At 39.6% G+C, this 15,339-nt stretch overlaps 2 protein-coding genes across 3 annotated transcripts; both read left to right on the forward strand.

The window, feature by feature from the left end:
• Positions 1 to 315: 315 nt before the first annotated feature.
• LOC308084320 (protein rapunzel-like) lies at positions 316 to 4,156 on the forward strand. Of its 2 annotated transcripts, none has more exons than XM_080426907.1 (2): positions 316 to 453; positions 2,140 to 4,156. In XM_080426907.1, exon 2 carries the CDS (start codon positions 2,208 to 2,210, stop codon positions 3,390 to 3,392), a length of 1,185 nt encoding a protein of 394 aa, XP_080283033.1. In that variant the 5' UTR covers positions 316 to 453; positions 2,140 to 2,207; the 3' UTR covers positions 3,393 to 4,156. The 2 variants fall into 2 exon arrangements, with proteins under 2 accessions (XP_080283033.1, XP_080283034.1); XM_080426908.1 differs by having other exon boundaries at positions 417 to 448.
• Positions 4,157 to 4,452: 296 nt separating this feature from the next.
• rpz4 (rapunzel 4) lies at positions 4,453 to 11,173 on the forward strand. Its single transcript, XM_080426909.1, has 3 exons — positions 4,453 to 4,543; positions 8,222 to 8,285; positions 8,751 to 11,173. Exon 3 carries the CDS (start codon positions 8,783 to 8,785, stop codon positions 9,965 to 9,967), a length of 1,185 nt encoding a protein of 394 aa, XP_080283035.1. The 5' UTR covers positions 4,453 to 4,543; positions 8,222 to 8,285; positions 8,751 to 8,782; the 3' UTR covers positions 9,968 to 11,173.
• The last annotated feature ends 4,166 nt before the right edge of the window (positions 11,174 to 15,339 follow it).

The following is a 15,339-nucleotide window of genomic DNA, read 5'->3' on the forward strand; positions in this document are numbered from 1 at the left end:
CCCTCTACCGCCCCCCCCCCCTCTCTCTCTCTTCCTCACCCACAGAGAGAGAGACATAGAGACTGAGAGGAGAGAGAGAGAGAGAGAGAGAGAGAGAGAGAGAGAGAGAGAGAGAGAGAGAGAGAGAGAGAGAGAACCAGTATTTTCCCAGAGTGTTGTGGTGTCCCTGCATGGGGAGTGTTTACAGGATGTTATCTGTCTGTGCCTGGCCCCCACCATCTCTCCGAGTGGGTTCCCGTGGAATGCTTGGAGGGGATGGAGGAGTTCCAAAGGGGAGTGACGAGAGAGAGAGAGAGAGAGAGAGAGAGAGAGAGAGAGAGAGAGAGAGAGAGAGAGAGAGAGAGAGAGAGAGAGAGAGTGAGTCTATATATACATCTCATGCAGGCTAGTACTCAAATGATACAGCTAGACCTTTGGATAACTGGACTGTATCCACAGCATTGAACTTGTGAGGTAAGTTTGATATGTTGATGTGCTTAATTATTATTATTATTATTATTTGTCTTTTCTGCATTAAAACAAAGAAATGTACATTTTATTTAGAAATTTATATTTTGTTTGGTTAGATTTTATTATCACTATGGCAAACAGACCTTGACTAAGAACTACAGTATGGGAGCTTCAAGACCTTTGATGACATGACTTCTAGAGACATCCATATCTCAATTTGACTTGTTTGCACAATAAAATTCTCATTATAAAAACAAACAGCTTAAATTCAAGTAGAGCAGATGTGGAGATCTTATTGTCCACGGATGTGGTCTGGGTGATTTTCATGACATGAGGATGTGGTCTCCATAAGAGCTCAATAGGTTGGTACTGCCACCAGTTAAGTGGAAAGTAACGGATCATAATGGTGTTTTAAGCAGCACTTACGTGAAAAGCCAAGAAACATATTGCACTGAAGGAGAGGCCAGAAGTTATCTTATTGGGTGGTGTATCAACTGATACTCACCTTCTAAATTTAATTTCTAAACTGCTTGGATTTTAATATTTCCAAGCACAAACAAAGAAAATCTATCAGTAAGTATTTTTTACTTCATAGTGTTTTTAAATGTATTTTATAATTGAATGCCTTTTGCTCAAATTGGAAAATTAGAATTCCAAATTCCATTAAAGCTACGTCTTCATAATTTTTGATCGGCTAGCTCAAATAGGAATGTGAGAAATCGTGTAAGCAGTGATATTATCTGACTACGCGAGGCAAAATGTAATTAGTGCAGTGATAGTCCTTAGGACAGCTTGTAAAATGACACCATTGATCTCAACACTGCAGCAATTACTGGTAAGCCTGTGATCTGTGACGTTCAAACCTGTATTTTTCTAAATAACTTGTCATCACACCATTGTAATAGCAAATACATTTTGTGTTTCATATTTTGGTTTGGTGATTTGGGCTTCAATCATAACATCAATTATTGCACACAAAAAAAGAAAACAAGAGGACTATGGTTCTTACCAGAACAAGTGCAGTTGTGGGGGTTTTCTTTTCTCAGACTAGGGTGTGCCTTTTTCTGAATTGGATATGGACACCAGGGAATGATATATGTGTGTGAGCTCATCTCTCTTGTGTATTTTACATTGAAAACTACGATATAGTCACCCAAGTAAAGCCCCTTTATTTCCCATGTTGGGAACATCTGTGTTTGCTTTGGGTCTTGGCTATTGTTGGAGCAGTATATTACATCCCAAAAGGCCAGTACTGCAGTGTTGCGCAATTTTGATGTCATTTAGCTTGTGTACACATACTGTACCATGTTTGATATTTGCTCTGAATTGCCATATGGGTTTTCTGTGTACCTACTGTACGCTGTGTACTTTCATACAATTTGTGATGTGTGACAATGCCACCAAAGGTCTTATCCAGTCCCTGTCATTAAAATGAGACTTGCAGGGTGCGGCATGAAACTGGAGGCCTGCAAGTACTGACATGACCGGCCGTTTTTTTATGGTGGGGTTTTGTTTGTCAGGAAACACTTGTGAAAATATTACTTTAGATTGAATGTTCTCTAGATACTGAACCTGCATTGTCCCTTGGCTTCGTAAAAAAGAAAAGGCACTGGGTGGCAATGTTGCTGTAAGCCATATAATCACACTACAATGAAGTTTACAGTGGTTTTATGTTTCTTCTCCTTTCAGGGAACTGCATAGTCTGGCTGTTGACATACCAAGTTTGGATTAGTAAGTCTCATACATATTATCTAAAGATGACCAGTGTGGCAGATTGGCTCGTACAGAACAGGGGCAAGATTGAGAAAGGTGTGGAGATCATGGGGCAAGCTTCTGAGGTTCTGGCAGCCACTGTGGGCCAACTTCACCCTATCTTGGAGGCTGTCTTTGTGGCCTCAGCTGAAATCCTTAGCAACCCGGATGGGCAAGAGGCTCGCTACCTGACTGAACAGTTTGACCAGGTCAACCAGAAGCTTGAGGGTATCCAAGATGAGATTGATAAAATTGCGTTGGAGCTTCAGAAGTCCTCCATGAACAGGCAGAACTTTGATCAAGAGGCCCAGATGCTCAGCCAGTATGAAAAGTTCCAGGACTTTATCAAAGCTAAGCCTAAATTTAAAGAGAAGAAGATGGAGAAGTTCCTCATCCAATATGAAAACACAGATCGTGACCTGAATTTAGATACCCTGTACAATTCTGTCACCGGCGAAAACATGTCAGGAGATCCCATGCTGGAGACAGTAGTTGCAACAGAGCAGAGAAACAGGAGAGCAGTTGAGGATTTCTGTGCGAGTCTCAAGAAGCTTTTCGTGGTGGGCATCATTGCAGTCATGGGCTATACTGCCCTAAAGAAGGGGGTAGTTGGGGAGGACATGGTGAAGAAGTGGCAGGAGCGCATGGAGGATGTGGAGAAGCGTATGAAAGCTGCAGTGGACGACTGCACTGAGAACTTCGCAGATCAAGCCAAGCTGGACATGGAGCACCAGCTTCAGCAGAAACCTGGCAGTGTTGACCTTGACTTCACCAAATCCCTTTTGGATTCCCTCATTAAGAAATATGACTGGGTGAAATGGTCCATCAGAGTCTTCAATGATAAGGAGCGCATTTTCTTCTTCAACTGGTTGGCGGGGAAGAAATACCATGGCAGTGGGGGAGGAGCTAACTACTTTGATGTGTTGACCAAGAACAACATCAAAGTGGTGATCTCTTTCAGTGTGAACCCAAAGCCTATCAACAAGAGCCAGATTCAGGAGCAGATTGAGAGGCAAAAGCTGAAGGGGAACATGATGGATGTGGCCCTATCTTTGAGCACAAGCTTCCCCAACTGTTTGGTACACGCTGTCAGCCACTATAAGGAGGTGGTGGAGACCAACAACTTCCATGAGGATTGTTACTACTATGGAAAACATAAAAGAGCATACCTCTGCATTCACCCTGAGTAGTTGTGCACAACTCAGAGTAATGCAGATTGTTTTAATGGGGAAAGTACCAAATACAATTCATGAATGTTTATACCTGAATTGTAATGTTAAACAGTATGCTTGTAATCTGTTCTGTGTTGAGGCTGGAATGTAAATTGCTGTCTTTCTTTTTTGCCAGACCCAAGGGGTCGGGCTTACATGAGGCTTTGTATCTGTTTTCTCCATACATGGGCATGGTCACTTTGTCCCCCGGCCCCAACCAAAAAAGTCTGTCCCCCTTTCGTCCCCTTTCGTCACGAACTATTCATGACATCATTATTATGTCACAAAAATGATAAAATGATTTATGCTTTTCAGTTATAAAGTGGTTTGTAGGTGTGTTTCATACTAGGACTTCATTCTGGGTCTGGCAGAACCAGGTCTCCTGGTCTTGTTTACATTACGATTATAAATGTATATTTCTTTTCTCTAGTGATAAAAAATATTATTCTTGTGTGTTATTCCTTTTTTTCCTCTTTTTTTTTTTTTTACAGCAAATTCACATTTTTGCATCTCTGTTTCAGTTGTTCAGAGCCTACATGTCTTAATGTAATAGTGTTCAGGGTTAGGGAAAACCACATATTTCTATTGACAAATACTGCGATAAAATGAGTTGCATTCCAAACATTCAAGCTGCTTACATGCAAAAGATTTAGGGCAGTACTAAAGCAGCCTACTGCAGACAATCTTCTCATATATTCTACATTTTTTTCTGCCTTAATTTTTAATAAACCAAATGTATTAATGATTTTTGTTATCACTGGTCTTCATTATACAGTTAGAATGATAATTGATGTTGCCTTCAGATAGCTACAGACTAAATAGGCCTACATGATAATGACTGAAACCTAGCTATTCCTGTGATAGGCGTTTTACATTTGGTTGCCTGTCAAAACTTTGTGCCGTTTTATTTCTGAGGGACATATTATTACACATGTGTTCACCATAAGCTTCGTTATACGCATATATTTATCAAATGGGTGGACGCTTCTCGTTGAGACCATCTGGGCATCAACTTTTTTCCACCGACATATTTTTTTCATTTTTTCCCCCGTCACTCACTACTGTGGGTGTGTCTCTCTGTAACCCGAGACACTACAGAAACACTTTAGCTGTTCCGCAAACTTTCTAAGGTGAGTCCATAATCAGCTCAGAATATTTGTTTGTAATTGTAATATTAGGCTACTATTATGGGACTCAAATATTGTCCTCCTAATTTTCAAGGATAAAGATTTAATGGCCACGTTCTGGTCGAGCTCGTTCGTTACATAAGCGAGCCTAAAACTTTTTGCACGACAGATTGTGCGTTGTTCTCTTTGAACATCGTTCAAATATCGAGACTGCTCGTTGTTGACATCTCTAAGTAGATGTTTATACGACATAATTTAATGTATGGGCTGCAAACACGTTTGTTTTGTAAAGGGCGTTGGTTAAAATAACAAGGATAAGCATTCCGTTTTCATCCAGGAAGTGTCCCAATGTATTAAAGACGTAGGTGGTGTGTGAGTGCGTGTGTAACAATACGCCATCTTAATGCGATGTTTGTTTATAGCTCGCTGTTTTAACACGGGTCAAATGATACAATTAGAGCCCTTGTACACGAGTTGATCGATATATGTTCCATTAGGGAGGCGCATTAACGGAGCGTTAAGTTGATCTGGACTTCCATCTGAGCTCAGGACAATCTCTCTCTCTGGCCACTTGTCTCCTCCTCCTCAGGGCGACGGCCTGTCATGAGACAAGTCCAGACATGAATATTGAATGAATAATAATGTTTTCCCTTCGTTTTATGCCAGTGGTTCTCAACCTGTGGGTCATGATTTGGGGGTTGGGATTGGGGTCCCCAGATGACAGTGAAGTGACAATTTAAGGACTTTTAAGACCTTTTTTAATTCCTCAAAGAGAAAAGAACTACGACCATTTACTGCACCAAAAGTAATCAACAAACTATACTATAAAAGCTGGTCAAACATTGGCCAATTTGTCAAATAATATAAGAAAGAGGCAACATTTTTGAAAATAGCCGATCTACAAGCTCACCACGCTCAGCTTGTAGATCGGCTATTTTCCACAATATTTATCTGTGGAACCGAGGCAAACTAAATGTAATCTATCAACTCCTACAATTCCAAATACTTGTCAGGGTGGGGGGTCCCCAGTTAAAATATGATTATTTTGGGGGGTCGCGCGTCGCGGCCTGAAAAGGTTGTGAACCACTGTTTTATGCGAACGATGGCTGAAATTAATAAATGACAGATTGTACGGCCAACATGTTAACTTTGTGTATTTAAAGTAAAATGTACCTATATATTTTATGGATGTTTATCGATAATATTCGTCAGTGGTTCTCTCAACGTATATGGGGTCCATGGACCCCCAGGGGTCCTTGTGGGGGTTCCAGGGAGTCCCCAGCTAAATGATTGATAGTTCACATACAAGGTCTAGTGAATCAGAGTTTCACTGTTATCTCTATACACCTACAGTACATGGACAGTAAAGGAATCCTGGACCATATCGGACCAAATCATGTCTAGCAATACTCTCTCTTGCTCTTAGATTGCAGCATTTGTTTAATGCATATCAAATTGGGACTCCAAATATTTAAAAAGGTTGAGAATCACTGTAACATTGTGTATTTTGTGTTATGTCATGGAAATTATATAGCCTACTGTCAGCATACAAACACATGATGCTGTATTGTTGAATATAAAAGGCAAATCCACACTGTATAAGTGTATATGGTTCTTGTTTGTGGACTGGCATGACATCAATGATTCTTTATACTGCAAATAAGTCCATTGTCTCTGAAAATGAGAATTCTTCCAGGCCAGCACTTCCTCCTAGTGGAATTATATTCTGTCTGTAATGTCTGTGTGATGGTGCTTCACAAGCACTCAGAATGCAGTTAAACTACCCCTGGGACCCTGAGAGTGAGAGAGCACATCAAACCAGAAATATCTCATTTTTAACATGGCCTAATCAAATCACTAATGCTCCACCAACATGTACATAACCTGTATATAGGTTAATGTAAAGCAGTGTTGTTGATATAATCTATTCACAATTAGAGAGAGAAGGCAGCCTTCTCTGACAACTGTAAGGTGTGTGATGTATGACGTGGAGAAATGGATGCCCTGTCACTACAATCTGTGCAATGTGAAACCCCCCTTGGGACAAGCCTCAGCAGATATACCAGAGAGCTGACAAAATAGTTTCCATTGTCTGGTTGCCATGGTTACTTGCTGAGTTGCAATGGAAAACTCACCCTTGCCCAGCAAGTTTAACCTCCTGCGGTTAATCACTTCCCACGCATGCTGCTCCGTCTTTGATTGGACTGGACTGCACTATCGTTTAACCCATTAGGACATGAGGCCAATTCTAAAAATGTCTTTAAATGCTATCAGTTTTCAGAAAAACGTATGTTGCTATATCAGTGGTGCTCAAACTTTTTAATATCAAGGACCCCCAAAATGATGTGTTTGGCCGCGGACCCCCATCTCATATATATATATATATATTTTTCACGATTTAAAAAAAATAGCAGATCTACAAGCTCATGAGCTTGTATATCTGCTATTTTTGAATAGACAAAGTATAAAATAAATAATGGAAAAAGTGGTATACAAAGATGTTTTCCCGGTTTTAAAGGGCAGAGGAGATTGGTAAACGTAGGCTAGATCCGTTAAAGGTCAGGGTATTACCTCTCATTGCACTTGCATCAGACTGGACAGGAAATCATTATAATGATTTATTATCAACCTATACATGATTCGCATGTACCAGAGATGAAAACAATCAAATTAAAGATGTAACCATTACTTTTACAAATGTATTCAACAGATGACATATTCCAAAGGAAACAGGAGCATTACCTATATTTAAAGACAAATTAACAATGCCCTCACATTTTATATTATGCAACAAATATGAGAAGAAAACTGAAAAAGAGAAACGTACAGTATGGTGACAGAGAGGAAGGAGCAGCACCATGTTTGCTTAAATGGATGACACGTTTTAATGAAAATATGTAATATAATATATATATGTAATGTAACTCCCTCCATTTGTATAATGACTTTCCAAAATGTCAAATGTTTTTCTGACATGCTGAAGGACAAAATAATGATTTCATGTTAGGCTATGCGCCTCCACCTTCACACTGGTGGAGGAGAAGAGAAAGTCAAATCCATAAATTCGATAAAGTTCCGCACAGCAGCATGCTGATCCAAGACATTTATTCTAAAATGCTCCACCTATTTGCCTCCATTAAAACCGGGAAAGCATCTGTGTCATTTAGAGTTTTGTGTTGGCTATTCAAAAATAGCAGATATACACGCTCACAGCGCGTCACTTTGTGGTGCCCTGCGAGCTTGTACATCTGCTATTTTTGAACATTTTTGAAAAATCTTTCAAGTGTGAGAACTACTAATTTAGAAGGCATTTGTAGAATCGGCCTCAGATCTTAATGGGTTAACTTTACAAAAATAAAGACATTTATGCTGCCTAGTAGCTACCTTTTGTTTTGTTATTTTCCACATGGTTACAGTCACAAGGAATGCTGTGTATATCCTGACGTGAACTCCGCTGAAATTGATGATGTAAAACTAGCAAATTCTTTGTTTTAGATCACTGAAAAACATTTTGCAACTCCTGCATGTAATTGTACCTTACTCGTCTTCTCTCACTGGTGGATTCTCTTTGTGTTGTTCATGCATTACTCACTGGGTGTGTCCAGCTACAGTCCCAGCAAGCTTTGCATGTTCTACAGTACACACTGAAACTCAATGTTTGTCTCTGTCTTTCCTTATCAGCATTCACTGTGAAGACTGAAGAGCAAGACAGCAGGCCAGAGTCCAACTGTACCTCGATAACTCTGTAAGTAAAACAAGACAGTATTTGTGCTTTTTACTTTAATCTAAATTATGGCTGGAACTGTAAATCATTTCCTTTGTGATTATTTGATATTGTTTTTTTGTTTCATTCTTTATATATCAACGAATCAATGCAATTTTTTTTTTAAATAATCAACAACATTGATTAGTCTAACTACATTGTGACAAAAATAGCCGTTCTACAAGCTCACAACTTGTCACATCGTGTGTGTCACGATCTGCTATTTTTGTTATTTAAAAAAAGTTTAAAAAGGGACATTTTTGTTTTTGCTAATATTCAAATCGATTATCGATTATTTTGTATAATCGATTAAATTGATTAGTTTGATTAACTGTCAACATTCCTATTCTAAATGTTTACTATTGTACTTTCAATCTGATTTTTTCTGTCATATCTTCAAAATCACACATAGCTGCTTCTAATGTCATCGTTTGTTTGTGTTATTAGATTCTCCTGTGATTCTCACCGTGTCAACAAAGATGGCTGACCAGCTACAGAAATTTGTTGCAGAGAAGAAGGGCTTGGTCGAGTCTGTGATGGAGGTTTTTGAACAAGGAGCTGAAGTAGCAGCCAGTATTGTTGGTGACCTCTTCCCTATCTTTGCCGTCGCTGCACCAATTATAAGGTTGTGCTTGGACAATGTGGAGAGCAAAGAGGCTGTGTTCATGAAGGAGCAGTTCCAGAAGGTGCGTGATCGACTGGATGTTGTTTCCGAGGACATTCAGCGGGTCTCAGATGAGATCAAGAAAAGTGGTGTGGATGCCCAGTACTTCTCAGTGGAGGAGAATATCACTAACCAATTCCGGAAGTACATGGACATTCTCAATGCCAAGCCCAAGTTTCGGGAAGCCAAGAAAAAGCAATTCCTGGATCACTTTGAGAAGACCGGTGGTGACAAAAACCTTCATGTCCTCTACAACGCAGTGACAGGAGATAACTTTGGAGGTGAATCTGTCCTGGAGATCACTCTTAACTATGAGGAGAAAAGTCGGCGAGTAATGGAGGACTTCTGCTTCAGGTTAAAGAAGCTCTTCTGTATTGGTATCATTGCCCTGATGGGCCACACTGCTCTAAAAGGGTATGAGGATGAGGTGGAAGAGCTCCTGAAAGCCTGGGGCGAGAAGATGAAGGATGTGCAAACCAAGATGAATACTGTCATTGAGGATTGCATTGTTAGCTTTCCCAAACAGTCCGAGCTGGATTCCCGTCGTTTGGTCAGAGACCATTCTGACTTAACCAACCAACAGCTGGCTGATGCCATCATAGAGAAGCTGAAGAAGAAGTATGACTGGGTGTTTTGGTCTGTTCGCATATACAGGTCGCCCTCAGGGTTGTTTTCCAACAAGAGGGAATTCCACTGTGGAACAGGGAAAAGTCGTTTCCAGGTGCCTTCAAGCGATGAGAAATTAAATATTATGGTATCCTACAGTGCCTCGCCAGAGCCTGTGGACAGGAACAACATCCAGCGTCTGATCCAGGGTCAGAAGAAAGCTACTCTGGTGAGTGTAGCAGAACTCCTGTTTGCAGAGCTGCCTGGTCCCTGTGTGGTCCACACGGTCAAGACCTGCAAAGACCTGGCCTGCTCTTGGAGCTTCACAGATGAGCTGCACTACTGGGAGGAATTCACTGGGAAGAACTTCTATGTCTGTGCTCACTCTGCTTGAAGTTTTGATGAGCTCAAAAAGGAGCACGCTATACAATCAAACTAACAGGCTTCCAGAGCACCTTTGCCCACTTTGCTCTCATATAGTAGAAAAATAATACAACCTTTTGCTTCAATGTTTCTATGTAATCAGTGCATTGCTTTCCCCCAAGAAGATACCAGACATTTACCAGGACCAAAATAGTGCGTCAACGGGATTCCACCTCATTAGAGAACACCAAAGGAACGCTTTAATTGGGGGGGAAAATAAATGGAAAAGAAGTGTGTGTAATATATATATATATATATATATATATATATATATATATATATATATATATATATATATATATATATTTACACACACATACATTATTTTTTATGTTCAATTATATTGAACATATATTTTTATTTTGTTGACCACTATTTTACGTATATATTTTACGTATATAAGTGCTGTACAGTTTTAACATCTCACATGGTGATATTTGATATATAGTTGTTTACTTCCACTTACAATTAATTCAGTGTGCCTTTCTTTTCTTTCTTTTGTTATCGTCACTTTAAAGCGATAATTCCATTACATCTGCTCCACCTACACCAAGGGCATGCATGTCAAGGCTTATGTTGGTATGAAGATCGCAGGAATGTCTGTTTACTGAGTAATGTCTAGAACAGGTGTCACATCTTTACCTGTGATGTTGTACAATAGAGAGTGGAATGTAAGTCTTTTTATGAATATTTGAATCCACATTGTGCCTCTATAAAAGATTATAGCAGTGTAATGGCACATGTATCCTCTTCTTCTTGTCTTTAATTGTAGATATTTGCAATCTTGTTTATTGAGATGATTTTTCTAAATTCTAAATTCTAAATCTAAATTAAATAAGATTATTTGTTGAAGTGCATTGGTACTACCATACTATAAGGTGTACAGTAAGGGATACAAAAAACATAGGATAACCCAATTAGCTAATAATTCAATTAGCTAATGTTGATTCTATGTTTCTGTCCTGCCCCATTGAGTAGGAACAATCTAATAATATTTTATAGAATGCTTACATTGTGTTTTTTCACTTTTCATATAATGGGAATTATTTTAAGATACAGTATCCATGACCCATTACAGATAATACATCAGAATATATCTGCTATTATGCCTTGAATAGGTACAAGCACAATGCCAATGAATGTCCCAGTCTTTACAAATAAACACAGTTTTATAACATTTCATTGTATGGTGTGTTTTTATGAAAGCTAAGCAGACCAGTTAATCTTTTGAGAAATGATGAGCTGAAGTGATATTGTTCTAAATACATTCATACCCATCTTAGGAGTGTACTTAATTAACAACAGAGGCATATGCAGTGGTGTAAAGTACTGTACTTTAGTACAATTTCAAGGTAATTTGACCTTACCTGAGTATTTCCATTTCTTGATTCTTTATTCTTCTACTCCACTACATCTAAGAGGCAAATGTACTTTTTACTGTATATCAAAAATAGCCGATCTATAAGCTCGCAACACGTTGCATCCCCACACGTTGTGAGCTTATAGATCTGATCTTTTCAGATAGTGTAAAATAGGAAGGCAAGCAATATGGGCAAGCAATCCCAAAATGATGTTGGCAAAATAAATGTGTCTGATATTAAGCTCCTGAAAGCCAATGAAGGCCATAAAGTAATTGCTCTCTTATTATCTTCGTCTAGTTGTATCCTATCTTCATTCCGGTGGTATCCTCCCGTCGGCCATAGTAGGTTCCTGGGGGCCTGCTTGTGGGTAGTTACTTCAGACGGATCTGACCTTGGTCGGTGAATCAACCCTCCTATGAGCAGTTTGCACAGGCCAATGTGAATGGTCTCGTTGTTTTCTGAGAAATTGTGGATGCAAATTCTTGCCCTTGATAAATGGCTTTCCTTCACCTCTTCCTGGGTTCACATGGGGGCCTGTTATATCCCTTATCTCCATAGCTAGAGGAGGGTTGCTCAGGACCATTTATTGCTGGTGGCCCCCCCATCCATCGGTTCCTTGGAGTTGGTGGGGGAGGCATTCCGTGTTGCCAGTTTTGAGGAGTTCTGTGTCGTAAGCCTTGGGGAGCTCTATTGGGGCGACCTCTGTAACCTCTCCCTCTACCCTACGTTGAATACTTGGAGTATTGAAATCGTTTCACCCTGTACTTGACAAACAAGTTTTCCTAAATTGTTTCAAATGGGGATCAGGTTGGGGGGTACATATTGACTGGTACATACTGCTCTAGATTCTGTAACAAGATAGAACATGCAAAATCACAGTAATTGCATCAGCACTGAACTGATTCAATTCAATAGCAATTTGTCATACAGACAGACTTTATTTAGTGTGTGTGTTTGTAGGGGGTACCCAAGGGCATAGGTTTGGTTTCAACATTTGTAGGAAATAGTTTCCCCTTGCTTAAATGTAACATTCCTGTTCTACCCCGGATTTGAACCCTAGTCTCCTGGGCAAGTGCTGACATTTTTACCACTGATCTAATAGAGCCTGCCTGCTTGCTCAGTAGAGAAAATACATTTTGACCTTAAGGTCAAAATTTGTGTCAAACCAGAAACAGGATTGTGTCAAAGGTCATGTCCAACCTAGACAAAGGATCTAAATGTCTCAATAGAAGAGCAGGGAGACCAAATACAACCACCCCAATTGTATAAGACTATGTTATATTGTTTTAACATATTCTACCATACAGATTGGGCAAAATAAATTGTTATTCACTAAACAAAATGACCTGATAGAGCTTCATAATTTACAACGAATTTTATTACGGGCCCAGAAACAACTTCCTCTATATGAGAATAGAACATCACATAGCCATTGAGAGACCTCATCTGAGACCCTGTCTCTCCCTCTGTCTTCATTCTGTTGCTGTCTGACTGTGTCTAAAAGAAAAAAGATCTGTGGTGTAAGAAGTATTCAGATATATTACTTAAAGGACCACTTCACCCATTTTCAACCTATCTTCATGTAATTGGGGTTGATTATAATATGATACCATCTTTGTCTACAGTTGTGTACTGTTGTGGACAGTTCAGAAACCCGCCTACCAGTGAAATCATTGATGGGGAATCAAAGCTAATAGAAACTACCAGCTTTCTATTCCTGGAAAGTTAGCTTGCTATTTGTTCTTGTTTGAAATGTCCAAACCTGCCTAGCGATGATGTCACAGATAGGCGGGTTAGTGAACTGTCCACAACCCTCCTCTGAGACACAGACAGAGTAGACAAAAATGGACCATATTATAATGAGCATTATTATTGAGGACAAATTATATGAAGAATTAGCTTGGCATGGCCAGACTAATCTGCCCTGGCAGATTTGTCTGGTTTCCAGACTAATGAAGAATAGGTTGAAAATGGGTGACGTTGTCCTTAAGTAAAAGTAGCAATACCATAATGTAGAAATAATCTGTTACAAGTAAATGGCCTTAGTAGTACAAACATACTGGCATCAAAATACCTATACTCACAGTACCAAAGTAAAAGTACTCATTATGAATGACCCATTTCATAAATGTTTTCAAACATAGCCAAAGGGCTTAATTTATTCATTTTGTCATAATGATCTTTTCAAATAATTGTAGAGGAGGAAAAACTTTAAAGTAAAATATTTTCCTCTGAGATCCAGTATGGAAAAATGGAAATACTCAAGTAAAGTCAAAGTACCTCAAAATTACTTGAGTACTTTCACCCACTGGAATCTTTTTTTGTAAAAGCCTTAACATGATCAATATTACAGACCACTTTCAAACTAAACCCTTCCTCCCATTTCTGCTCCACTTCTCTCATTTCTACCCTGCTGATTGTACCAGAATCCTTCTATAAATCGATTAAATCTTGTGTGCGTACCTGTCCTTCACGCATCTCGAGAACCGCCCGACCGATCGACTTCAACCAAGGGAGAGCAGTGCCTGGCTCGAAGTCGGTTGGATTGGCAGTTGTCCAGAACTGCAGATCTGCATGCAGCCAGATAAACTAGCCTGTCCTGCACAAAACCATGCAAGTAGCTAAAGTTTTCTAGCAAGCTAAAAGTTGACTAACATCAGGCATTATGTTGATGTAAGCCTATGGTGACACTAGCAGCTTGTTTTTGTGTGTGATATAAATGAACTGTATTGCAGTAACAGCCAAGACCACAATTATCCGTCAACACTTTCATTTTCTAATGTTAGATGAAACCATTCTACTTGCAGGCTTCTCCTCATGAGATGAGATAATGCTGGGATCAAGGTTAGGCTCATGTATAGGCCTATTAGTTTATTTTGTGTGACAGCCTGTGACAGTAAGTCCAGTTTATCTACACTGCAGTTAAATCAGGCAATCACAATGGAAGAGGTGGACCTGGAGTCCAGACATTGCAGATTAGATAAGCTGATAGGAGAGTTTGCTGGTTGTTTCTTGCTGCTGTTATTTTCATAGTCAATCTATCAGCCCTCACACTTTGGACGAGAGCCCACAATCCGAGGGGGTTAAATTAGTCACATTTTAAGGGGGGAAATTACACTTTCTGTAGCGTGTCGAAATAGCAGAACTACAACCTCACAATGTGCAACACCGTTATGCGACGAAGTATGAATTGGGCTTTAGGCTTGACATGATGATGCCAAACTGTCATTGGTCAAGGTTAGAGTGGCCCCACTGGAGCAGTTGGAGGTTATTGTATGTATCCTCCCTGCTATTGTAGTAAAATTTTAACGTTTACACAACCAGTGTGGTGAACCGGAGACACTAGCCTACTCATTTGACTCTCCTGTTTGATTTTCAGGAGTCCTTGATAAAGTAAGAAAGTAAATGAGTAATGCTCTCTGTTCCCCTCAACAAGTAATGTTTAGGTACCAGCACTGAGCAGAATGCTTGAACCTTACATTTGTAAGGAAAATAATTAGGATTTCAAAGCCTTAGGTCGGTGACCACCACACTTTTATTTTACCTCTGGTGCGGAATCTGCTTTGTCAATGCAAGTGCGTGGATTCTCCAGAAAAATGCGCAAGACCATGAATCCACACAATTGCATTGACAAAGCATTGGCAGATTCCGCCCCAGAGGTAAAATAAAAGTGCGGTGGGGCCGTGCCCTTACAGATGAAACTGAGAAAAGGAATGCTATGGCTTGCTAGTTTGGAAACACCCACCATGCACTGTAATTTTGTGGTCGTGGTCTTGCCTATTTTTAGTAGATTTCTTTGCCTGTAAACACATGTGGGTCAATATCCTAACATTGAACAAGTGCATCAACAGCTGTGTGTCAAACATTCTTTTTTTGTTTTCGTTTTTTCTGTTTTAGTCATTTTGGGCAGTTAGAGAGGAATCTCTAACTCTAATCTGTCTCAGGAGACATACTGCAACCCTATAGTGGCAAACTCATATTC

This window comes from Gymnoscopelus braueri (genome assembly GCF_963280865.1).
Source record: "Gymnoscopelus braueri genome assembly, chromosome: 4".
NCBI lineage: Eukaryota > Metazoa > Chordata > Actinopteri > Myctophiformes > Myctophidae > Gymnoscopelus > Gymnoscopelus braueri.